At 42.0% G+C, this 27,610-nt stretch overlaps 1 protein-coding gene across 3 annotated transcripts in view; it reads right to left on the minus strand.

Annotated features, from left to right (window-relative positions):
* CFAP47 (cilia and flagella associated protein 47) overlaps positions 1 to 27,610 on the minus strand; it is a 636,073-nt gene that overhangs the window by 260,608 nt on the left and 347,855 nt on the right. For all 3 annotated transcript variants that reach the window (XM_073358068.1, XM_073358073.1, XM_073358080.1), the window contains one exon: positions 104 to 215. In XM_073358068.1, the coding sequence (XP_073214169.1) occupies positions 104 to 215 (112 nt within the window). The remainder of the gene's footprint in view (positions 1 to 103; positions 216 to 27,610) is intronic.

Below are 27,610 nucleotides of genomic sequence, written 5' to 3' on the forward strand. Positions count from 1 at the left end.
GTGGGGTTTATGAAGAGAGGAATGGTTTATAGATTTGTACTTGTTTATTATTATTATTATTAATAATAAAAACTACAGTATAAAAACTGAACTTTTTTTTAACCTTTAAATATTCCTCGTTTCCATGCATATACATTCAGAGTGTAAGCGGCTGTGTCATCAGCTTCTACAGCGAGGTTTGGAGTACCAGCCACCATTGGAAGATCTGAAGTAACCTAGGAAGACAGATTGCACACAAAAAAATCAAATACATCCTTTCAAACAGCTTTGAAAAGTAACATGAGGTACAAACAATACTGTAAGTAATAATAATTATAATAATATCTGTTCTTATATAGCACTTTTAATTATTAGATCTCAAAGTGCTTTACAAAGGAGGTATAAATCCTAGTCCTTCCACACAGTCTTTGGTTGACTGTAAAGTGGAAGGAATATGCACAATACAAGAACTAGCATCACATACAGAAAGCATCAGGTATAAATTCTGGAGCCACCACTCAAGTTATATAGCATGAAATCATTAAGTCAGTCAATGGGACTACTTAAGTGTAAGGAAGGAATCAGACTTTCAGTCAAAACAAAAATAGGTGTAAATAACATCAAATACTAAATTTACTAAGGAATATTTAAAATAGTGTTTGTTAATATTCATTCTGGAAACTTATGCATTATGTAAAAAATAACCAGTAGTATGTTTTTGATGTTATATGTCTATAACTTAGGTGGAAAGGCAATTAATTGAATAAGAACGGAAATAGCAAAAGATTACTTTAGATAGATATTAACTTTGCAGACCATAATTATTTTTACAAAAGTACCAGTTCACAGAGACCATACTGCAGTCTGCTCACAGCCAAGAGTCACTGAAAAATTAAGTCTAGTGTTCATAGTGGATTTGGAAATACAAACTTTTATTTGAATTTTCCAAAACTCCTTGATCTTCCCTCTAACTTTTCTAAAATCTGCCCCTTGCTTTCCATGGCATGTTTGCTGGAAGCCAGATTGCCAATGTAATCATAGGCACCGAGACACCTTGGTGGTTAGAATGTTAGAAATACCTAGATATGGTAGACAGACTGCATAAAGTGTGGTGCCACATGCCATGGTTTCTCTTACCTTAACTTTTGTAAATTTTCTCTCTAGGCTCCCTGACTCTTCCCTCTCCAATCCAATCACCATTTCATAAGTAAGGATCCAATTCTGTCATGGAGGTCACAGACTCCGTGACGCCAATAGACATCCATGACTTTGGCTTCAGCCTGTGGCAGCAGTGGAGCTGAAGTAGCTGTCAGCCCCTGCCCAGGAGCAGCAGCCAGCGGTCAGCCCTCAGGACTGGAACAGTGGCCCGGGGTCACTGGAGGAGCAGCTGCCACTGCTGGCGCAGTGGCCAGGGCCAGGTCAGCTCCTGGAGCAGCCCCTGGGGTTGCTGGAGCAGTGACTAGTGCCACCAGACCAGCAGACTGGGGCCAAATCAGCCCCCAGAACCAGAACAATGTGGTGGGCACACCATGAATTTATATGGTGGCATTATGATATTTTCTATCTTCTTATCTATCCATTTCCTAATGGTGCCTAACATTGTTAGCTTTTTTTTGACTGCTGCTGTGCATTGACCGGATGTTTTCACAGAACTATCCACAATGACTTCAAGATCTCTTTCTTGAGTGGTAACTGCTAATTTAGACCTCATCGCCTATATGTATATTTGGTATTATGTTTTCCAATGTACTCTACCTTAGGTTGATCAACATTGAATTTCAGCTGCCATTTTGTTGCACAGTCTCCCAGCTTTGTGCGATATTTTGCAACTCCTCACAGTCAGCTTTGGACTTAACTATCTTGAGTGATTTTGTACCATCTGCAAATTTTGACACTATTAACTCCTTTTTCCAGATTATTTATTGCATATATTTAACAGCACCGGTACCAGTACAGGTCCTTGGGAGACCCCGCTATTTACCTCTCTGCACCGTAAAAACTGACCATTTATTTCTGCCCCTTGTTTCCTATCTTTTAACCAGTTACTGATCCACGGGAGGACCTTCCCTCTTATCCCATGACTGCCTACTTTGCTTAAAGCCTTTGGCGAGGGACCTTGTCAAAGGCTTTCTGAAAGCCCAAATGCACTATATCAACTGAATAGTCCTTGTCCATCTGTCTGTTGACCAGTGGTGCAAGTAGATTTTAACTCTTACTGGTATGGTACCAACCCCTCGACCCCACCCCCGCTCACAAAAAATGTTCGCTCTGTGACTAGAACCCTGTGCAGATCCAAATTTATACCCACGGATGCGGATATCCATGGATAGAAATTGGTATCCGCTCTCACGGGAACCTCAGCGGCAAAAGGAGCAGAACGTAGGGTACCACTCCCATGGGCCAATGCCCTGCCCCGGCAGCTCCTCTGGCGCAGCTGTACTGCCTCCAGCCCCGCCCCCAGCCCTTCCACACAGCTGCGTCTCCTGTCTGGGTTCTGTATAGCCCCGCTGGAGGACAGCAGTGGGGTGGAGCTGGGGGCAGTACAGTCATGGTGGAAGAGCTGCCGGCGCGGGGCACTGGCCCCTAGAAGTGGCGGCCCCACATTCTGCTCCTTTCGCCACTGCAGTTCCCGGGGGAACCCTGCGGTTCAGCGCACAGGGCCGGCTCTAGGTTTTTTGCCACCCCAAGCGGAATGCCACTGAAGCAAAAAAAGGGCCAGAGTGCCACTGAAGCAAAAAAAGGGGGGGGGGGGGGGCGGAATGCCGCCCCTTGAAAAGTGCCTCCCCAAGCATGTGCTTGGTTTGCTGGTGCCTAGAGCCGGCCCTGTCAGCGGATACCGATATATGGTATGGCATACCTGCCCATACAGTCTTACTTGCACCACTGCTGTTGACCCACTCAAAGAATACTAATTGATTTGCAAATTGATTTCTTAATTATTTGCTCCATTATCTTTCCAGGTACTGAAGTTAAGCTGTCTGGTCTGTAATTCTCTGGGTTGTCCTTATTTAACCTTTTTATAGATGGGCACTATATTTGCCCTTTTCCAGACCTCTGGAATCTCTCCCATCTTCCATGACTTTTCAAAGATAATCGCTAATGGATCAAATATCTCCTCAGTCAGCTCCTTGAGTATTGTAGGATGTATTTCATCAGGCTCTGGTAACTTGAAGGCATCTAACTTGTCTATGTAATTTTTAACTTGTTCTTTCCCTATTTTAGCATCTGATCCAACCTCATTTTCACTGGAATTCACTATGTTAGACGTCCAATCATTACTAACCTTTTCAGTGAAAACTGAAACAACAATTATGTCAGAATCTGAGGTTCCACGTTAAAAAAACAAAAGTTTTTTGCCCTCAAAGCTGAAGATAAAAAGCTTGACAATGTGAACTCAAAGGCAAATAAAAAAGATCCCCAATTTATTATTTTAACATGTTATGATTTTAAGCCAATCTCATTATTTTTTGGAGGCCTGACTCATAATTCTGAATGCTTCGATACTGTAGCACCTCATTCTCGACTTTAAAAATATCAAAAAATATTAAAACTTATAAGAGGAATATAAGTAGCTCACATTGGGTCAAATCATGGCTGCATTTAAATCAATGGGAGTTTTGATGTTGACTTCAATGGGGCCCCGATTTTTACCCTTGAGCTTGAATTATTTTTACCCCTCATCCTTTCCTCTATCCGTTTTTTTATGTTTGTTTGATGTAGACTAAGATTTTGAAGGGGGCGGCAGAGCCTATTTTAAAATGTCTGTAAAAGGTCCTGCAGAATTATGACACTGTATAAATACTTAATACATTAAATAGTAAAATGATAATATAATTGAGTTTTGAGCTAAATCATTATTCCAGTCAGAAAGGCTCGACAGTACTTTTTCCAGCTCTGTTAATTATTTCAGTGCTGACTGTACCCAGCTTGTCAAGCACTCAGGTGGAAGACTTTCCAAATTCAGCAAAGATTATTGTTTCAATAGTAAACGCATTAGCTGCTTGGATCCATTTTTTCTTCCCAATTGTTAGCATCTTCTTTCTAGTCAATAAGCTTTATTTATATTTTCTGAAGAAAACAACAAGCCTAGGGTTATCTTGCTTTTGGCACTAGAGCCATTGATTGGTCTTACCATTATTCTTCTGTATATCATTTGTGTTAATATAATCCTGGTCAGATCACTGTAAGAATGTGATACTATTGACAATAAGGACAGATAGAAAAGCAAGCGACATAATTCAGGTGATCAGTAGTTATTAAAATTTGAAAAGCCACTGAGAATAAAAGTTTGAAAGCCATGAAAATATGAATTATGTGTTTTTCCTCTGAGATGTTTTACCTTTTTACTCTATCAACATACACATTATTTAAATAATGTTTAGGTTGTGCGACAAAGTGACAAATGCAAAGAAACTGAAGGCTAACTTTTCCTCTTGTATTGTGTAAATATTGAATTGGACATTGCAAACATTATTTATGTATTCAGCGTACCTGGCGCTATCCCACTGAAGCCATAGGACAAGCAGATATTCAGCACCTTGAAAAGTAAGGCTACTTTATTTAGATTTCTAAACAATGGATTTAGGAGTCTAATTTTAGACACCAGATTTTGAAAACTGAGGCTTATACATTTAAATAATTTTTTTGTTAAGGAACTATGTATGATTTCCAATACTCTATTATTGATTATTTTCAATAATATACTTCAATAGACACAGTTCCTTCCCAAGTCCCACAGGGCACAAGGCAAGTATGCACACTGCACTATCATTTAGGATGGTGCAGCCTGCTCCTCTGGCATTCTTGGCCAATGAGGAGGGGTTTATGGGTAGCCCTACATTCTTTTCCTGCCCCATTACTTTCAGAGTAACTTTTACTCCCAAGGGGCACTAGAACTGTGCAACCCTTGTGCAGGACTGTCAGGGTTCCCTCCCCACTCTGAACTTTAGGGTACAGATGTGGGGACCCACATGAAAGACCCCCTAAGCTTATTTCTACCAGCTTAGGTTAAAACTTCCCCAAGGCACAAATTCTCCCTTGTACCTTGGATTAGGTAAATGCTGCCATCACCAAGTGATTTAACAAAGAATCAGGGAAAGGACCACTTGGAGTCCTATTCCCCCAAAATATCCCCCCAAGCCCTACACCCCCCTTTCCTGGGGAAGCTTGAGAACAAACAAGATGAGCACAGACAAGCCTTGATTTTTTTAGGACACTAAAAAACCAATCAGATTCTTAAAAAAAAACAGGTTTCAGAGTAGCAACCGTGTTAGTGTGTATTCGCAAAAAGAAAAGGAGTACGAGTGGCACCTTAGAGACTAACCAATTTATTTGAGCATAAGCTTTCATGAGCTACAGTTCACTTCATCGGATGCTTTCTTTTAGAGATTAACCAATTTATTTGAGCATAAGCTTTCGTGAGCCACTAGTACTCCTTTTTTAAAAAAAAACAGAACTTTATTAGAAAGAAAAATGGTAAAAGAAGCACCTCTGTGAAATTAGAATGGGAGATAATCTCAGAGGGCAATTAGGTTCAAAACACAGAGAATTTCCCTGTAGGCAAAACCTTAAAGTTACAAAAAGAAAAACCAGGAATATACCTTCCTCTCAGCACAGAGAAAATCACAAGCCAAAAGAAAAAATAATCTAACACATTTCCTTGCTGCATACTTACTAAGGAGTTGGAGAGCTTGCTTTCTTGTTCTGTCTCTGGCAAAAGCCACACAGAACAGACAAAGCCTTTCTCCCCCCCACCCCAGATTTGAAAGTATCTTGTCCCCTTATTGGTCCTTTGGGTCAGGTGCCAGCCAAGTTACTTGAGCTTCTTAACTCTTTACAGGTAAGAGGTTTTTGTGCCTCTGGCCAGGAGGGATTTTATAGTACTGTATACAGACAGGTGGTTACCCTTCCTTTTATTTTTATGACAAGGACAATTAACATCCTCTTCTTACACAAGGAAAAAGGAACCACTTTGGTTCCTTCCCACTGTTACCTGTGCTAGGTCCATGGACAACATGGCTCTTGCTGATTTAGAAATTTAGGCAGGGGTTTGTTTCTTTATAAATATGTAGATAGTAATATACAATAAAATGTGCATATATATATATATATATATATATAAAAAATACATGTGTATATACATACATATACACTTTTAAAAACACATCAGTTTACCTTTAAAGTCTTCCCTGCTTGAATCTGTGCTTAATTGAATTATCCTTTTTCAGGGACTTGTAGGTCATATCAATTAAGACAGGTTCAATAACTTTCCCCACAATTTATATTAAAATAATTTATCTATAGTTTTCTGATTTTTCTTCTGAGTCTCTTAAAATAATTGAAATATATTTTCTCCTGTTCAAAGTTTATGAATTTCTCCTGAATCTAAAGAGCCATTTAAAACATCAGTGAAAAGCTCATTCATTTTCATTAAAATTTACAGAAGTACTGGCACCTGGGCCGTTACTTTCTTTAAGGGCATCTTATAAATAATTGTGCATCTTATGAACAATTCTTATAAACAACTGTGTTATTTGTACATTACATAATGTTGCTCCTTTACTACTGGTAAACTGAGTAATCTTCAACTTGGAGATTACCATGTGATGTCTCTGTAGAAAGGGTGGCAAAATAAGAATCACCCTGAAATTTCATTATCTCTAAATAGAAGCTCTTCACAGGCATTTCGAAGTAGTCATTGGTTTATTTTATCTATTGAATACTGTAGCTTCCTTATCTTTGTAAATCCCTTTATTGTTTTGCAAGATATTCTACAATTTGTCATTTCTATTTATGCTCATCTAATTGTTCTTTCTGTTGCATTTTCTGTTTCTTCTGTATGTTCTTACCAGTTGCTTGACTTACAAAACAAAAACAAACCACCACACTCATGTCTCTGATATTCTTCTTAATTCTCCCTCCCTCTACAATATAATTGTCCCTTTAATGCTCTGGTTTAACCAACTTCCTGCTAATTCAATTATAATCACACTTCTCCTTGGACATACATACATCTAATTTGTTACACAAAATATACTCCTGAAATGTTAAAATCCACATAACATTTCATTTTCAATTTTCTTCTTTGTCTGCCTTTTCTTGATCCTCTTTCCCACATTTTCCCCAAAGGTCTCTTGTTGTCTCTTACTTCTTCTAGATGTGAATCAAGTAACTTACAAGGTGACTGGGTTTTTTTTTTTTTTTTTAAGTTCTGCAAGTCAAATAATTTGAGCTTTTTCTATCCATTAAAACAAAACAAAATAGGAAATTAAATACAAAAGAATTGCACAGTTAAAATGGAAAACAAACTGTAAAACATGCAAAAGTAAAGGTTCTAAAAGGAGTGTAGTAGTTTCTATTCTTGTTTTCTGATTAAAGGTGTAGTTTCATTTAGTACTATTTATGTTGTAAAATACATACTATAAAACCCAATGGATGTGAAGCATGGGCAGGCTCTAAGGGGCCACAAGGACTCCTCGTTGTTTTTGCTGATACAGACTAACATGTCTACCACTCTGATTACTAACTGAATCTTTTTAGATTTCCTTATTGATTTGTGGTTTCAACTGTGTAACCTCAACGTTGAATAAATTCTTTTTTTTTTTTTGTATTTTACATAAATATTGGTTCATCTTCTATATCTTTGCACCAGGTAATGAACCTTCTTCATCTTAGTATCCAAATCTTTTGTACCACAGAGGTAAAAATAAAAAAACTCTACTGGCTTCATATTCTTGCCAAAATGGACTGTTCATAAACCCATTCAGTGAATCATGTATTCCCTTTCGTTTTTCTCATATCACATGCTCCCTTTTTGCCTTTAGCCTATTGCAACCCTTTTTAATACTACATAGTTACATCAGAGTCCTTCACAAATGTGCCTCCCTGTCTTGAGGGGTAAGGATGGGAATCTGGTTGGACCCGAAGAAAAATGGCCAGCTCCTGGGAGGAGAGATGAACAGGAAAAGCTCACACTCAGACATGCTAGAACTGTGCCCCAATTTGTGCTTCAGAGTGCACATAGGAGCGTAGCTTGGATAGCTGGGGAGGACCTGATTGGCTCTCACAATACCCCTCAAATTAAAGTCTTTGCTGATGTCTGGGGGCCAATCTTGCCATTACTGATGTCCTGCTCTCCCTCTCTGTATTTGAGGTATATTGACCTGTTTTTTCAGGATGCCAGGGGTCTGACCAATTGCCTGTTTTGGTATTAGGAAGGAATTTTTTCCCATTGAGCCAAATTGGCAGGGATCCAGAGGATTTTTTACATACTGTGCAGCATCGTGTATGCACAATTTAGGTTAAAACTGTGAAAATAGGAATTTTACAGTTAGGAGGCAGTATAGGAATGTTTAATGGCCGGTGTCCAGTATGAATAAAGCTAAAGGGCCAGCTCCCAGAGATAAATGAGACCTAGGGTGTGGCTGGTAGACTGATTAACTGTAAGGAGAAAGGGAAAACTTAAGTCTTGCAGTCTGAGGTCCACTATGGTACACTCCACACCTCTCAGAGAGGATAAGGGAAGAAGTTCAGAAGTATGCTGAGTCCTAAGGGCCTGGCTGAAGAGGGCTCACCTCGAGTTATTGGTTACATGGTGTAAGTCCTGTATCCCTGCACAGAACCCAATTAAATGCTAGTATGTGAGAGAGGGTGAGCAGATAAAATGGAGTGGCAGCACTAAATTAATACAGTTGTGTCCTACTGCTTAACTCCATTCCTGTGTCTGTCTTTCATTCACCTGAGTATCCAGATAAACCACTTAGTATTTGCCACTGGCTTCAGAGGCCAAATGCCATCTGAAATTGGTATTTCCTCAATCTTCCATCAGCCTCATCTATAACACCCTGTAACAGTGTAGCTGACCCCTTAAATAAAACTGAGCTCAGCTGTCTCTTTCCAGTTCAGGTGCACCCCAATTTGGTGTAATGAGGAAGCTGGGGCTGCCCATGAGATATAAAGGAGAATTCAGAAGTCTGAGAGGAGAGTTCAGAACCCAGAGTCCAGCATCCTGAGAGAGGGCTTAGAGTGAGAGGTTAGGGCCCAGAGTTTAGAAAGGAAGAGAACCCAAACACCTGAGAGTAAAGAGAGCTCAGAGGAAGAGCAGAGCTCAGCTGAGAGCTTCAGGGATGGGGTACCCCAGAAGACAGGAGTAGTGAAAATTCCTTGTTTGAACAGTGGGAGCCAGGTCAGACTGGTGAAAGCAGAAGGCAGTCTCTAGGCAAGAGCTGGAACCATTCCTGTGAATGAAACAGGGCAGAGTAACACCCCAGCTAGATGGGCTGAACTGAAGCATGGTGAGAGACACCAGAGCCGTACCTGAGAGCTGAGCAGACACATAGCGAGAGACACCAGAGCCATACTTGGTGTTGGACTGTTGAGACAAATGTACTGTTTGGATTGTGCTGGGGGGATTCTGGTTTATGGTAGTGAGGCCTTTGATAATAAATTAACCCTGCAAAAAGGGCAATGTATATGCTTGAAAGGCTGTTCTGAGTTTATGTGATGAATCAAAAGGGAAACTGAGGCAAGGGGCCACTTTCAGGGCTGCCCAGAAGCCACACGTTTACATGTCCCAATACAATTACGACTGAACTCACTAATATGCTCATCAACTTCTGCTATATCTCCTACAGATTCAAATACCAGCCATCTATCATCAATGAACCACTCCTGCTCATTTATCGTTGTAAGCACGTCTATCTCTTTCAGCTATTCACTCCTTCAGAGGCCTAATTTCCAAACAATGCTCACAACCAAATTATCTCCTTTATCAGAAACCTTGACAACCATAAACATACTGCAGCCATCACTTACACAATTATTTTTTTTTTGCTCTATTCAGTAAATTGTTTGTGCTGCTCAGATGCCCCACTGACTCAGCTACTACAATCATGACACACATTCAGAATAAAGTTTTTAAAGCACTTGATTCATTTAGTATCTTACTCTCTGCTGGACTTTCACAGCTTCAGTTAGCATTTAAAAAAAAAATCTTGTTTTCTTGTATCCAAGAGCAATCAGGATGTGAACAGAATTATAGTGTTAGTCTAGAACAAAATTCAGTTATATAAGATTTTGATAAGAATAATTTCTTGCTATTACTTTGGACAGTAACTTGATGAGAAAGTTAAAATTTGTAACTGTACATGTTAGGTACCCCAGTTGGGAATGCTTTGGGCCAGTTGCTTTCATCACTGTCAGGTAGAAACATCAGTTGTCTTGTACCCAAAGTTTCAGCCTAATAATATTTTTTCCCTATATGAGGATTTTTATCCAAAGATGTCTTAAATTATTGATATTGAAGTAGCACCTAGAAGCCATCAATCAAGGATCAGGGCCTCATTCTGCTAGGCACTCGTATACACACACACACACAAGAATGGTCCCTGTGCCCCCAAAGAGTTTACAAAGATGCCAGTGTTTTAGAAAGGTAGATATTATTACACCCATTTTACATATAAGGAAAATAAGGATTGTACACATTAAGATGTTTGTTCAGGCTCACAAAGCAAGCATGTAGCAGAAATGAGTATAAAACCCAAGCGTCCCAACTCCTAGTTCCATCTATTGCTACACCACAAAGCCTCTTTTAGTTTGGTGTCCCATCCTGTCTCTATCAAATTCCTCAGCTGAAGCTTGCATATTGTTCAAAACCAGAAAGGACTGAGTGCAATAAAAATAAACATATCCAAAATACTATTAATATCAGGAAGGGTCATTATAATGGCCTGAAATTTCTGAAATATTTGGTCTATCAATCTGAAATGCTTGGTATCTATGTAGCAACATTTCATACAGGGAGAATAAGTTAGGAAATTACTCAAAGACAATGACTCTGCATCTTGTGGGAAAAAGATGCATCATCTGATACGTCAGTCCAGGGTTGTCTTAACCATTAATGGAAGGAGAACTAAACTGCAGATTTTCAAGTCTCTCTCACATTCCAGGCCATAACCTTGAGAGAGGATAATAGGTAGCCTAGTAGGTAAGACCCTTTTTGAACTATGCAGTCATTTGGGGATTAGAAGCAGAAAATTGTCACTTTCATTTTAGTCACTCTCTGTTAGTCAGTCGACCCACATTTAAATAATACCACATTCACTTTTCCTAGATTCTTTTTATATATGAATTTTATTTTAGGAGATTGTCAAGAGCACGCAGAGCATTTAATAGGTGCTTTTATTTAATTAATTATCACGGGGTAGCCGTGTTAGTCTGTATCCACAAAAACAACAAGGAGTCTGCTGGTACTTTAAAGACTAACAGATTTATTTGAGCATAAGCTTTCATAGACAAAAACCTCACTTCTTCAGATACATGGAGTGAAAGTTACAGATGCAGACAAATATACTGACACATGAAGAGAAGGGAGTTACCTCACAAGTGGAGAATCAGTGTTGACAGGGCCAATTTGATCAGGGTGGATGTAGTCCACTCCCAACAATAGATGAGGAAGTGTCAATTCCAGGAGAGGCAAAGTTGCTTCTGTAATGAGCCAGCCACTCCCAGTCCCTATTCAAGCCCAAATTAATGGTGTTAAATTTGACAATGAATTTTAGCTTTGCTGTTTCTCTTTGAAGTCTGTTTCAAGTTTTTTTGTCAAGTATAGCTACTTTGAAATCTGTTACAGAATGTCCAGGAAGATTGAAGTGTTCTCCCACTGGCTTTTGTGTGTTACCATTCCTGATGTCCGATTTGTGTCCATTTATTCTTTTACGTAGGGAACTGTCCGGTTTGGCCAATGTACATGGCAGGGGGACATTGCTGGCACATGATGGCATATATAACATTAGTAGACAAAAATCAGTAAAATGGGAGTTGATGGTACTTCGGGCTAATCATAGAATATCAGGGTTGGAAGGGACCTCAGGAGGTCATCTAGTCCAACCCCCTGCTCAAAGCAGGACCAATCCCCAACTAAATCATGGAGTTGCCTTTTACTTTTCAGTATTAGTGTTCAAATTCTAACTTATGTTTTAAATGAAAATAAGATGAATTCTTATTTTGTTGCATGAAGCACACATGGTCATTGCACAAAATACAATCTGAAGTAGTTTAGTAAGATTGGGGTTTTTTCCTCAAGAAAGGCCCACAAATGAACAGGGTGTGGGACTATGGTGCAATGGTAGAGCTGTGTAGAAAAGCTTCAAGAACGCTTCTTTTATTATAGCCTGACTACATACAGTGTTACTAGCCCTTCACGTTCATTAACATAACTACATGCTTTACTTACATAAGTTGTTTTAGAAAGACCGTCTATCCTATAATTAAGAAACAGCAAGGCTGTTCATGTTGCCCTAATATTTAGCGTGTAATCATTACAATTAGATCAATGAAACAGTGCTGTCTTACAGTATCTGCAAAAATACTGTATCCCTGTTTTTTTCCTTGCCCACAAAATTTATGTTCAATATCCTCATGATTGTTCATAAAATAAGAACTATGAAATACCAGAGTTAAACAAAAATTGAAAGACTATTCTAACACAGTTATCCTGATATCCCTGTGGAAGACTTTTGACAGTCCAGAGTAATATATAATTAAGGATTTTTTTAAATGAGAGGGAAAAGGGGCCTGATTTTCCAAGTGCCTGGCACCTTGATTCATCATTTTACCTACTTGTACAAACTGAGTACAAAGTAGATATAAAATACTACAATATCCAAATTTTCCATTCACTTTTAGCAGTAGCAACATTTTACACTCCCTTTCCAAAGGTGCAGATGACCACTCAGGGTGAAAAGCAGTAGAGAGCCAGGCCCCAAAATAGTATGAAGAAATTAAATTATTTACAGAGCTGAGTCACCCTCAAATAAGTAACTTATTTAAAATGTGATATCTGAAAGTTATTAAAGCCAGACAGGTAAATGAATGCATATAATGGCATTTATATGAACACTGTTAAACCAAATATCCTAACCCCAATGGTCCAAAATGCTATTTTATTTAATTTCAGGTATATCTAAACCATTTAAGTAATAGTAGGTACTTGCAGTTACCTTTATTGTAAAATTGTTATTTACAAATATTCAATCCTAATTTTTGTGAAATATTACCACATAACAGCTGTCATTCTCTTAGCAAGTTTTTCCTTAAACATCAGAGATAGATTACAGCCACTTATCTCACTCAGTATTTAATAAAATAAGAGAACACATTAACTGTTCTTTTGGAAAAGAAAACAATTCCAATTTATAGTGAATAAGGGCTAAATATCTAACTAATTTATTGGTTAAAGCTAAGGTATATTTTAATAAAAAGAACATGAAATAAATCAATCATTTCAATTGTTCATTAGCAATTTTAAAAAAGTCTACAGTTTATATGATCATTCATCAAAGCTCCATTTACTCAAAACTGCAGTCCTTTTTCTCACATTAAAAGTGGATTCCAGTGTATAGTTTAATGCTCACATAGGGATACTAAATTAAATATAAATGCATCCATAAATTGGCTGTTCCAAATGGCTTTTGGGATTATTTATGTTCATTTCACCAGAATTCAAGATAGCTGAAAGTAAAATGTCTGTTTATATTTGTATTATAAACTGTGGTTTTCTGTTTTAGAAAAAGTATCAGTTTTTTGTGACACCCTTCTTTTGAAAAGGTCCTTTTATTGCAACTTAGTTTGAGATTCTGAAGCAACAAGTAAAATAGCACATTTTATGTGGTTTATACATGCCATTTTATTGTTCAATTTTATGCAGATAATATTCAAGATTTATTAATATTCCAGATCTTCCCTTCCCTCACCATTTAGATTTTTAATATTTGGAGTATTCAGTACTAATGGCTACATATAACACTTCCAAATCAACACTTGCTGCAGATTCCAACTCATTTTTTGATGTCGGCATGCCTAGCTGAGGAGAGAACGCTGCATGAACTAGCTGAATATGGGGAGGAGAAAGGAGAAGGAAACAGGATAGTCACACTGATAAACTCAGGCAAGGCCACTGTTAACAGAGCTGATTTTGGGTCTCATGAAGGTGACTTAACTTTTGTTAAAAAAGGCCTCCCGCCCTTTCCCTTGCAGAGAGAGCCTTAAAAAACCAAACTAGTGCAAATCAATTGGAACAAGCAGCTGGATTCCACTTGTGCAGCTGGAGGGGACCCTGACTCCATCCCACACAGACACTTATCTATGCACTAGCAGCTGCAAGGTAATTCGTAAAGTCATGTCTGTAAAAAAGCCAAAAATGGAGTTTCTTCTTTCCGTGCAGTGCACTGTAGTGAGCAATGCTGCTGTTTGTACATGGTCCCCAAAGCCTGGGCACAGAGCTGCCCCCTGGCTGGAGGAACAACCAGCTCTGTCGCCCCCACATAGCTGTTAACTCCCACCTCCTCTGATCAACTGTCACATTCCAACCGCCACAGAACCTTTGGCCTCTAACGTTCCATCTGGCTCTCACAGGGCCCAGTGATTGAACCTGGTGCTATTCTCAGTCATACTCACAGGTAGTTCCATCACCTCACACTGACTCACAGACATTCTAGGCTTCAGAGTCACACGTGGACAAGTGACAATCATAGGTGCTGACTTCTGGTTTTGCCGGTGGGTGCCTTCCCGAGGCCCCACCCCTGCTCCGCCCCCTCTCTAGGCCACCCCCCACTCTGCCCCTTCTCCTGCCTGCCCGCTGCTCACTCCTCTCCTTCCTCTCCTCCGAGCACCTCTGCCAGTTTTGGAGGGAGGCTATTCACATTAGAGAAAAAAGGTGGGTGAGATAATATCTTTTATTGGACCAGCTTCTGTTGGTGAGAGAGACAAGCTTTTGAGCTTTCATAGACCTCTTCTTCAGGAAAAAGAACTCTGAAAGTTCCAAAGCTTGTCTCTCTTTCACCAACAAAAGTTGCTCCAATAAAAGATATTACCTGACTCACCTTCTCTCTCTAATTTCCTGGGAACAACAGAGCTACAACAACATACAGCATACAAAAATGCAGGATTCACTTGAACAGAACAGAGTGACCATCATACCAGGGCACTATTTTCAGGATTCATCTTAGCATAATGTCATCATTACACCAAGGAAGTAGCACTGCCAGCACAATGAGATAAATATAGCCAAGTGTGCATGCCAAAAATTTACCATACAAGCACAATGGGATCCACACAGCAGGATAGCAGTGTCAGTCTAGCTCTCAGTTTAGTGGGGATACACTCAGGAACTGAGTCCAAGGGTTCAGCTAAACACAAGGGCACCTGCAAATAGCTGTACTAACAGCAGGATCTACACTGGCCCAATAGGAGGAGTTGCATGTCACGGCACTAATTCCCAATCCCAGTGCAAGGCAATATGGGATCCGGGCACCAGGTCTTTAGTACCAGAATTTGTACTCCCAGGAGAGTGGGACAGAATTATAGAAGTTACAGAGGAAAAAGCTCTCTGTGATCATCCTGGCTCAGTCCATCTCCCTGTCAATGCAGGACTGATCCTTACAGCAAGTTTTGTCCAGTCTCCTTTTAAAAGTCCCAAGCCTTGGGGTTTCTAGCTGTGACATTCTATACCAGGGGTTCTCAAACTTGGGGTTGGGACCCCTCAGGGAGTCACGAGGTTATTACATGGGGGGTTGCGAGCTGTCAACCTCCACCCAAAGCCCCGCTTTGCCTCCAGGATTTATAATGGTGTTAAATATATAAAAACTGTTTTTAATTTATAGGGGGGAGTGTCGCAGTCAGAGGCTTGCTATGTGAAAAGGGTCACCAGTAAAAAAGTTTGAGAGCCACTGCTCTACACCTCGGGGGAGTGACGTGCTGTGCTCTTTAAGCCCCGTATTCATCATTTGTATATATTCTTTATATTTCATCTAAAGCATGCCATGTAAGGTATCATGGGAAAGGTTATGATTTGCTGAAACCCACTATTCTGTTAAAATATGTACATCAATAAAGTGTATAAAATTATGAGATTGTGCTGTATGGTGTTAATGAAATATACTGCAAATTTGGGAGTAGCCCAGAAGGCAACTCCCCAGAAACAACAAGGCACTTGACCAAATGGCTGAGTGCATGTTATACAACCATCACCAGCCATTGTGCAGCAAGTGAATGACAATTAGCAATTCAATGACCATCACCAGAGAATTACTCAACCCTGGACACAGCAATGTCCCCCTCCCTCCAACATGATGCTTGGACTTGCGTTTGCCAGAGCACATGGACTAAACAGGAGATAGTTCCAGTCCAGGTTGTACCGCAGGGGTCACACACTAGCCCTTCCTTTGGGAGACTATTCCATCCACACCCCAAGGCAGAGATTGCACTGCTAGGAAGGTTTCCCCTGATAGCCTGAGTTTCCCTCTCCCCTGCTCCATCCCTTCCCCCTTCCCCACTGCTTCTTCCCTTCCGCCTCCCTACCCCCATAAGATGCAGTCACCCAGATGCCAGGGAGGGGGACCAAGCGCACTGCATGGACATGGCCACTGTCCCCGAGAGGCAGGCGTCTCTGCCTGGGCAGGGAGGGCAAGCAGGGGGCACCGCACCCTGCAGCAGCCCAGGAGACTTCCTCCCCTCTCTCCCATGCCCATCCTGGTCCAGCTGCCCAGCGGGGGCTGGTACTCTCAGTCTCTCTGTGCTGCAGGGGTCCAGGGGATGTTTTTGGAGATGCCTCTGACTGAGTCCCCTGCCAGATGCAGAGAGCTGGGCAGCAGCCGGTGCCCCCACATGCAGATGGCCACCCCGCCAGCAGCCAGGTGCTGGCTCTCAGCACAGCCACCTGGGAAGGGGTTTCAGTTCTCCCCCCAGCCACCCTCACCCCAAGAACCCCTTTAAAATACACTTAGCAGCAGCTGCTAAGAGTTGGCTAAGAGGTTGAAGGGAGGCTGGGAGCTGCTCAGCTGCAGAGCCACAGAAAGAAGCCTGCTGCCCACAAGAAGCAGGTAGGAGAAGGAGGCGGGGCGGTGGGATCACTCAGCCACTGCCCCAGGAGCAGAGTCCCCATCACTGATTGGCTGGTGGCCAAAAAAAAGCTAAACAGCCCTGCTGGGAAGAGCTGTTTTGGCCACACTGATCAGTGCAGCAGCTTAAAGCCAGAAACAGCTGATCGGCGGGGGCTCCTGGCTCTGCAAAACACTGCTGATTGGCCCCCTGACAGCCCCGCTGAAGGGGCCCGCAGGCCCCGTAAACAGTTGACTGATGCCCCGGAGCACCCATGGAGTCAGCGCCTATGGTGACAATACTAGATTGTGTTGATTTATGCGGGTGGTGAATGCGGGGCTGGGTGTTTGGGGTTATTGTGGGCACTGATTGTGCTATGTGGGTAGTTCTGAAGAACTGTGGCAGTTGAGACAAGTTATCCACCATCTGTGCAACCTCCCACATACAACCAATAAAAAAAATTGGATGGTAACAGACAGCAAATCCCTGTGATGGAGAACTTAACTCTGCTTGTAGCAGTCTCAATCACTTCACAATGACTCAACAGACATTCTAGGCTTCAGAGTGACAATCCTGGAATTTTCTTATAAAGACAGAAATGTGATCAAAGCTGAGGATCACCTCTTTCCCAGCTGATGCCCACCTGTCCAGCTGCAGCCCAGAGTTTAAAGATCTAGATATGGGAGGAGAGTTTGGAGCAATATCCCTCTGTCCTTCCATACTTCCCCCTCTTGGGGAGACCTGATTACCTACCCCTACCTCAGCTAGGAGAAACCAGCATCCAGACAGACTAATGCACCTCAGGAATCAAATCGGACCCTCATTGCCCGAACAATCCATGCAGTTCATGCACAAAACTGATTCACTCCCCACTTTGCCAACCACTCCACAGCCAGAGGACACAGGAGAAACTACCTGCCACAACAGCTGCCAGCAGAGACTGCAGAACACCCATCTTCCACCATCACTACTGTTGTGAAGAACAGCTGTGTGATAAAGAGCCTACTAGAGAAGTTCCATTAAGTGATGGGGAAGCTGAGGGTACTGCGGCTTGAATGAGTTAGGAAGGACTAATGGATGGGGAAGAATACAAGGGGAGAGTATTGAGCAGATGGATTTTTGGGCACAATGTTTGAAGAACATGAAATTGATAGGGTTTGGGATTTCAGGGGTTGGGGAAAGGGCATGGAATTTATACCCAAGGAATGTCTCACATACTTTCTGCTAAAACAAATTGTTTAAGGGAGTCCCTTATTAAACTTCTGATTGCACATAATCGGATTACCATGACACATCTGTTAGGGTACCCAACAGCAGTGTCATTCTTTCACTGGTACTGGAGGGTCCATTGTGATAAAACAGACAGACAGGAAGAAGGGGCTATATAGTTTGGATGGCCTCCACCTCAGTAGAAGGGGAACCCATTTCCTTGGGGACAGGCTGAATAGAGTAGTCAGGAAAGGGTTAAATTAATAGTGAAAGGGGAGGGTAAAAAGAAAAAGATGAGCACTCAGCACAATATCAAGATGTTGAGAACAAAATTAATGAAGAAACCAAAGGACATGAAAAGAAGAAATTCCTTAATTGCCATTACACTAATGCTAGGAGCCTGGGTAACAAACAAGAGGAACTGTAATTGCTAATTTATGAGCATAAATTAAATCTAGCTAATATTATTGAAATCTGGTGGGATGATTTGCATGATTGAAATATTAAAAATTAATGGTTATAAACTATTTAGGAAGGATCAAGTGGGCAAAAGGGGAGGAGGAGTGGCACTATGTAAAAAAAAAAATGGCATTACCTGTTCCCAAGTCACTGATAACTCAAAAGAATATGATCTTGAGTGTTTATGGATAAATGTCGTAACAGATAAATCTTAAGGTGGTACTAGCTGATGTCTGCTACAGAACAACAAATCACACTAGGGAACAGGATGACTGCCTCCTTACACACCTATCTACATAAAATTTAGGGAAAAACCTGTGAGATCATGGGGGGCTTCAATTTGAGTGACACATATTGGCGGTCTCATGCTACCAGCAGTAAAAGAGACTTGAAATTTTTAAACATTACAGATGACAATTTCCTAACTCAAAAAGTGTTGCATTCAACACAGGGGAATTCTGTATTAGACCTTGTCTTAATAGATAAAGAGGAACTGATCAGAGAACAAATGTGAATGATAATTGGGAATCATTTAAGAACACCTTATTTGATGCCCAAAAAGTCATGATCCCACCATTGAGGAAGAAGGCCATGCTGGTTAAAAAAAAACAACCTGGCTTAGAGGGGAACTGAAGGTAGTTGTAAAAAACAAAATACAAGAAATGGAAGAAAGGGGAAGTTGACAGTAATGAGTTAAGTATTGTAGAAAATTGATAAGGGAATCCAAGGGACATACGACCCACTCTATGGCCAGCAGAGTTATGGACAATAAGTAGTTTAAAAATATATATATATTAGAAACAAAAAGAATCCTTACAATGGTATTGATCCACTATGAGATGGAAATTATGAAATTATCAATAACTATTCAGATAAAGCAAAAGTTAGCCATAAATATTTCTCTTCTATATTTGGGGGAAAACAGAGGATATAATCGCATCATATGGTGATGATGATACTCTTTCCATTCCAGTAGTATCTCTGGAGGATGTTGTGACAGGTTAGGTCACAGAAACCCCGTTGGGACTGCCACCTGATATGCCTAGACTACCTCTGAGCCCGTTTTCCCTGCCAGCTTGGGACTTCAGTACCTTGCCTTGTTTGAGCCAGACACGCTTGCCTGCTGCAAACACAGATGCAAGTCTGAACCACGTCCCCCACAAACTGCAGGCTTAACTGAAAACACCTTAAGAAGTGCTCCTGTCTACAGCACTCAGATACCCAGCTCCCAATGAGGTCCAAACCCCAAATTAATCCATTTTACCCTGTATAAAACGTATACAGGGTATACATTTTCAGCCCTCTATAACACTGATAGAGAGATATGCATAGCTGTTTGCCCCCCACAGGTATTAATACATACTCTGGGTTAATAATTAAGTAAAAAAAGTGATTTTATTAAATATAAAAAGTAGGATTTAAGTGGTTCCAAGTAATAACAGACAGAACAAAGTAAATTACCAAACAAAATAAAATAAAACACGCAAGTCTAAGACTAATATAGTAGAAAACTAAATGCAGGCAAATCTCACCCTCAAAGATGTTCCAATAAGCTTCTTTGACAGACTAGCCTCCTTCCAGTCTGGGTCCAGCAAACATTCACACCCCTGTAGTTACTAGTCTTTGTTCCAGTTTCTTTCAGGCATCTCCTGGGGTGGAGAAGTTATCTCTTGAGCCAGCTGAAGACAAAATGGAGGGGTTTCCCAGGGGCTTATATAGTCTCTCTTTTGTGGGTGGAAACCCCTCTCTCCCCCTGTGTAGAATTACAGCTACAAGAGGGAGTTTTGGAGTCACATGGGCAAGTCACATGTCCATGCATGACTCAGTTCTTTACAGGCAGACGCCATTGTCCACATGATAGTTTGAATGTTCCCAGGAAAGCTCAGATGTAATGGCGTCTATCAAGGTCCATTGTTAGCCAACTACTTCCAATTACTTGAATAACCCCTTCACACTGTGTTGACCAGATTTGCCTTAGGTACTTCCTACAGCAAACACTTTAAATACAAGCATAGAGCCAACGCTTATAACTTCAGATATAAAAATGATACATGCATTCGAATAGGATGAATACATTCAGTAGAACATAACCTTTGCAAAGATAGGTTACATGGCATATGTAGCATAAAACATATTCCATGTATGTCATATTTACATTCATAAGCATATTTCTATAAAGCATTATGGGGTGCAACGTCACAGATGTTAAATAGAATCTACTATAGTTAAACATTTTTAAATCAGCAGGTCCAGATAGCTTGCATCCAAGAATTTTAAAAGAGCTGGCAGAGGAACTCATTAGACCATTAAACTGATTTTCCAGTAAGTCTTGAAACAGTGGGGAAGTTCCAGTAGACTGTAAGAGAGCTCATATTGTGCCAATTTTTTAAAAGAGTAAGTGGGATGACCTGGGGAATTATATGCCTGACATTGATTCTGAGCAAGATAATAGAGTGGCTGATAATGAACTAAAGAAAGGTAATATAATTAATGCAAATCAAAATTGATTTATGGAAAATAGATCCTGTCAAGTTACCTTGATATTTTTTAATGAAATTACAAGGTTGGCTTATAAATGTAATAGGGTTGATGTAATATACTTAGAATTCTATAAGGCATTTGACTTGATATCATATGACAATTTGACTAAAAAACTAGACTATCCAATTAACCAATATTTAATCTATTTAATGTAGGCCTTGTTAACTAATAGGTCTCAAAATGTAACTGTAAGCAACAAATCATCACATGGATATTTCCAGTGGGGTCCTGCACAGATAAGTTCTTGGGTCTACTCTATTTAAAATGTTTATCAATTACCTGTAAGAAAACATAAAATCATCACTGATAAAGTTTGCAGATGAGAAAAAAATCGGGACAGTGGTAAATAATGGAGATGACAGGTCACTGACTTAAGAGTGATCTAGATCCTTTGGTAAACTGGGTGAAAGCAAACAGTACAAGTTTTAATATGGGTAAATGTAAATGTATAAATCTAGGAACAAAGAACACAGGCCATACTTATAGAATGGGGGACTCTATTCTGGGAAGCAGTGACTCTGAAAAATATTTTGGGGTCAGCTGATATTCAGCTGAATATGAGCTCCCAATGTGATGTTGTGGCCAAAAAAAGATACTGTAATCCTGGGATGAATAAACAGGAGACTCTCATGTAGGAGTAGAGAAGTTATCTGTATTTGGCACTGGTGTGACTGCTGCTGGAATACTGGGTCCAGTTCTGGTGCCCACAATTTAAGAAGGATATTGATAAATTGGAGGGGGTTCATAGAAGAGCATGAGATTGATTAAAGGATTTGAAAACATGCCTTATAGTGAGACTCCAGAAGCTCAATCTAGCTTAACAAAGAGAAGGTTAAGGTGTGACTTGATTACAGTCTCTAAGTACCTACATGAGGAACAAATATTTAATAATGGGCTCTTCAAACTAGTAGAGAAAAGAGTAACACGATCCAAAGGCTGAAAGTTGAAGCTAGACAAATTCAGACTGAAAATAAAGCATACATGAGAGTGAGAGTAATTGACCATTGGCGCATTTACCATGGGTTGTGGTGGATTCTCCATCGCTAACAATTTTTAAATCAAGATTGGATGTTTTTCTAAAAGATATGTTCCAAGAATTATTTTCAGAGTAGCAGCCATGTTAGTCTGTATTCGCAAAAAGAAAAAAGGAGTACTTGTGGCACCTTAGAGACTAACCAATTTATTTGAGCATAAGCTTTCGTGAGCTACAGCTCACTTCATCCGATGCATAGAGTGGAAAATGCAGTGAGGATGTTTTATACACACAGACCATGAAAAAATGGGTGTTTATCACTATAAAAGGTTTTCTTTCCCCCCATCCCACTCTCCTGCTGGTAATAGCTTATCTAAAGTGATCACTCTCCTTACAATGTGTATGATAATCAAGATGGGCCATTTCCAGCACAAATCCAGGGTTTAACAAGAACGCCTGAGGAACAGTGAGGGGGGGGGGGTAGGAAAAAACAAGGGGAAATAGGTTACCTTGCATAATGACTTAGCCACTTCCAGTCCCTCTTCAAGCCTAAGTTAATTGTATCCAATTTGCAAATGAATTCCAATTCAGCAGTCTCTCTCTGGAGTCTGATTTTGAAGTTTTTCTGTTGTAATATCGCAACTTTCATGTCTGTAATCGTGTGACCAGAGAGATTGAAGTGTTCTCCGACTGGTTTATGAAGGTTATAATTCTTGACATTTGATTTGTGTCCATTTATTCTTGTGTGGAGACTGTCCAGTTTGACCAATGTACATGGCAGAGGGGCATTGCTTGCACATGATGGCATATATCACATTGGTAGATGTGCAGGTGAACGAGCCTCTGATAGTGTGGCTGATGTTATTAGGCCCTGTGATGGTGTCCCCTGAATAGATATGTAGGCACAGTTGGCAACGGGCGTTGTTGCAAGGATAGGTTCCTGGGTTAGTGGTTCTGTTGTGTGATATGTAGTTGCTGGTGAGTATTTGCTTCAGGTTGGGGGGCTGTCTGTAGGCAAGGACTGGCCTGTCTCCCAAGATTTGTGAGAGTGATGGGTCGTCCTGCAGGATAGGTTGTAGATCCTTGATAATGTGTTGGAGAGGTTTTAGTTGGGGGCTGAAGGTGACGGTTAGTGGCGTTCTGTTATTTTCTTTGTTAGGCCTGTCCTGTAGTAGGTGACTTCTGGGTACTCTTCTGGCTCTGTCAATCTGTTTCTTCACTTCAGCAGGTGAGTATTGTAGTTGTAAGAATGCTTGATAGAGATCTTGCATGTGTGATCTGATAACTGACTACTTATCTGTACTAATTTACATGTTCCTTTATCTTCCTTCCGAGTGTTTATTTTAATGACATCTGATCTGAATGGTACTGAAAAATTAGTTTAGCATCTTATTTTTACTACAAGAGCAAGCCAGAAAATTGAAGCTAAATTTACTATTAAAGGTGCCTTTCGAAACAACTATTCGCACATTAGTGTATTTTTACCGTACAGACATGGTTTTATGTAAACATTTAAAAAATGGTAGAGATTGTTGTCATGAGACAATGAGAAAAATTATTTAATACTACTTTACACTTCTATTACCATCTGATTATATGAATCTAATTTTACAGCCACTACAATCTACCTATGTTGAAGTCTCTAACCTTGTATTAATTCAGTATCAGATAAGAAACTGCTCTGTGCCCAGCACTACACGTGCACACAATGCTTTATGAATGTTGTTGTGGAGAAGTGTTATATATGGGGTGATAACAGGAAATCCTTTTATTGCAGTATTTCCTAGTAAAGGCTTCAGAGAGATTCCCTTAGCAGAATTTCCCTGCAGAGGTTCACTTTCAGACACACACTCTCTCTCCACCCCTTGTCATCCCCACCCCCCAAACCAGAAAACTTTGAGTTTTTGATGAAGTGACAAATCTCATCTTGCTGTTATTAATTCAGGTTCAGCAAAGAACCAGCTAGTTCTCCTCAAGTCTTGTCTACACTACAGTTGTCTGGACAAAAGTAGTTTTTGTTGACAAAAAAGTGGAGGTATACACGTTAAAATGCTCCTGCCAATGTAACACCCCTGCTACGCCGACATAATAAAACTATCTCAACAAGAGGAGCAGGGCTTATCCTGGTGTTGCTAGGGTAACGTAGTGTCTGTGTAGACAAATTAGTGTCTGTCGGAAGACAGGATACTGGGCTAGATGAACCTTTGGTCTGACCCAGTATGGCCATTCTTATGTTAAGGCTGTACGGTTCCCAGCAGGGAGCGGGCGGGACCAAAAAGCTAGGGCAGCTGAACCCTGCTCCCTGGGGTGAGAAACCCGGGCGGCTTCCCCCCTTTCCCAGCAGGGAATGAGGAGACAAGAAGCCCCGGGCACCTTCCACCCTACTCCCAGTGGGGAATGGGGAGGTGAAAAGCCCTAGGTGGCTTCGTTCCTGCTCCTGATGGGCAACAGGGAGCCGGTGGCAGCCCAGCAGGAGCCCGGGAGCCTGTGGGGCAGGTGGGCTCCTGGTAGGGAACTGTCAGCAAAGCTCAGAGACCAGGCTCTCAGCTCTCCACGCTGCCCCTCTTAGTCAGTGGAAGCACTACTGATGAGAACATACGCCATCAACCCAAGCAGGGTAGTGTGGACACCAGCCACCACAGTAATTAATGCAGCGTCTGGAAGTCGATCTAACATAGGTTGGTTTATCTTATAGATTCATAGATACTAAGATCAGAAGGGACCATTATGATCATCCAGTCTGACCTCCTGCACAACGCAGGCCACAGAATTTCACCCACCCACTCCTGCGAAAAACCTCTCACCTATGTCTGAGCTACTGAAGTCCTCAAATCATGGTTTAAAGACTTCAAGGAGCAGAGAATCCTCCAGCAAGTGACCATGCTACAGAGGAAGGCGAAAAACTTCCAGGGCCTCTTCCAATCTGCCCTGGAGGAAAATTCCTTCCCGACCCCAAATATGGCGATCAGCTAAACCCTGAGCATATGGGCAAGATTCACCTGCCAGATACGACACAAAATTCTTTCCTGGGTAACTCAGATCCCACCCCATCTAACATCCCATCACAGGCCATTAAGCCTATTTACCATGAATATTTAATTACCAAAATCATGTTATCCCATCATACCATCTCCTCCATAAACTTATCGAGTTTAATCTTAAAGCCAGATAGATCTTTTGCCCCCACTTTGTAGTGTAGACATAGTCTCAGCTTTACATAGATGAAGGGGTGACTCCTGTTCACGCACACTTTAGGAGCTTTCATCCCTGAGACTAGTCAAATCCAACAAGGTGGACAGGGCTTATCTCTAGTGATAAAACTGGGATAGGAACTACCACCTTCACAGAAGGATACCCTGGAATCTCAAAGGACCTGCACATTCTATTACAGAGTAATACATTCAATCTTCGGTTTGGACTGAGGTAAGAAACTGAGGTCTGTGAAGCCTACACCTTTGAAGAGGAGACCACTTCTCACTGTAAACTATTTTCTTGTTCAGCCATCCAGCAGTCCAGTCTAGGAGTGGCTGAATTGTGGGTTCCGCCTTTAAGCAGGATAATCCTGGCAGGTGACCTGCACACACAACGCTGCAAAGGAAGGCAACTTCTGCCCTCCCAATCCCAAAGGTCACTGCCATTCTGACCTGGGGGAAATTTCCATTTCAACCCCACATATGGTGATCAGTTAGACCCTGATCATGTGAGCAAGAACCAGACAACCAAGCACCTCAGAGAGAGACTGCTTGGTGCCAACTCAAGAGCCCTGGCTCTTCCCATCTAATGCCTCATCTCTAGCCATGGCCATCCCTGATGCTTCAGAGGAAGGGGATAAAAAAAAAAAACAGTCTCAGAATACACTGGGGGGAAAAATCCCTTCCTGACCCCTGCAGGTGGCCAGCTGAAACCCTGATCCATGAGCTTTGGGAGCATAAGACAAACTGGAAGTGAGCCCCACAGCTGTTCAGCCCTACCCCCTACCATCATAAATTATTCCATGACACTCTTGCACTCATAATTTTGTCTCTCTTCAAATTAATTAAGTTTTTTGCCCTTGTGACAGGTTTCAGTTGGTCCACCGAGCCGCTGGGGGGCGGTGGGGAGCTACTGCCTCACTGGCAGGCCTTGGTCACACCTTTCTGTCACTTGGGAATTAGCAGAGGGAGGTATGCTGGCCAGAGTCAGTGGCGCGCCCCTCAGGCAGGGAGAGCACAGGCAAGAGTCAGTGGCGTGCCCATCCGGCAGCGGAGCCCAGGCAAGAGTCAGTGGCATTGTTGGGATTCTGCTACCCAAGGCGGGTTGGCTGGGGTAGGGTAACGCAGGCCCACCCAACTCCATTGCGTTCCAGCCCAGGGCCCTGACAGTGACGGGAGGAGCTGCTCCCGCCACTGGGTCAGCGGGGAGCCATCCACAACATGCTGACCAAATAGACCCACTGCACTGTGCAGTTCTGCCCCTGGGCTACTTCCTACCCGGTCTCTCGAGCGGGTCCCTCTGGTCCCTCCAGCTCGTCAGGGTATTCTGCTGCTGGCAGCTCCAGCTCCAGATCCCACTCCGTGTCAGGCTCACGCTGGCCCGCGTTACTACCTGGTTCCTCCAGTTCCTCCGGGTACTCGGCGTCTGGCAGTCCTAGTAGCCCCAATCCTTCCTCCAGGTCAGGTTTCTCTTGGCCCAGGGGGTCCCCGGCTCGGCAGCAGGATCTGGAGGGAACAGCCAGCAGCCTGTGTCTGTCTCCCTCCCTGGTGCTGCCCACACTGGGCAAAGGGCCCCGCCCTTTGTACTTCCAGTTCCACCCCTCCCCTTCCGGGGGTTGGAGTAAGCTTGGTCTGGCCCCACCCATTCAGGCTGAGAGAGTGGCTCTTTACCCTCTGGTTCAGAGGAAAACCACCCTGGCTCCCTACATACGCCACCCCTCAAATCCAGCTCCTGACCATCGGAGCTGGCGTCCTCACCCTCCCTGAGGTAGGACAGAAAGTCCGCATTAGCGTTGTCCCTTCCCGTCTGATGGTGAATCGAGAAGGCGTAGGGCTGCAGAGCTACATACCACCGCATAAGCCTAGCATTAGTGTTCTTCATCTTATTCAGCCACTTCATGGGTGCATGGTCCGTAACCAGTATAAAGGGGGCCCCGAGGAGGTAGTAGTGCAGGTTGTCAACCGCCCATTTAACTGGTAGGGCCTCTTTCTCCATGACGGAGTAGTTCTGTTCTCTGGGGAACAGCTTCCGACTGAGGTAAACAATAGGGTGTTCCTCCCCGTCCACCTCCTGTGAGAGGACTGCCACAAGCCCTACCCCTGAGGCATTGGTCTGAACAATGAAGTCATAGAATCATAGAATATCAGGGCTGGATGGGACCTCAGGAGGTCATCTAGTCGAACTCCCTGCTCAAAGCAGGACCGATCCCCAATTAAATCATCCCAGTCAGGGCTTTGTCAAGCCTGACCTTAAAAACTTCTAAGGAAGGAGATTCCACCACCTCCCTAGGTAACGCATTCCAGTGTTTCACCACCCTCTTAGTGAAAAAGTTTTTCCTAATATCCAATCTAAACCTCCCCCACTGAAACTTGAGACCATTAC

This window comes from Lepidochelys kempii, chromosome 1, assembly GCF_965140265.1.
Source record: "Lepidochelys kempii isolate rLepKem1 chromosome 1, rLepKem1.hap2, whole genome shotgun sequence".
Classification (NCBI taxonomy): domain Eukaryota; kingdom Metazoa; phylum Chordata; order Testudines; family Cheloniidae; genus Lepidochelys; species Lepidochelys kempii.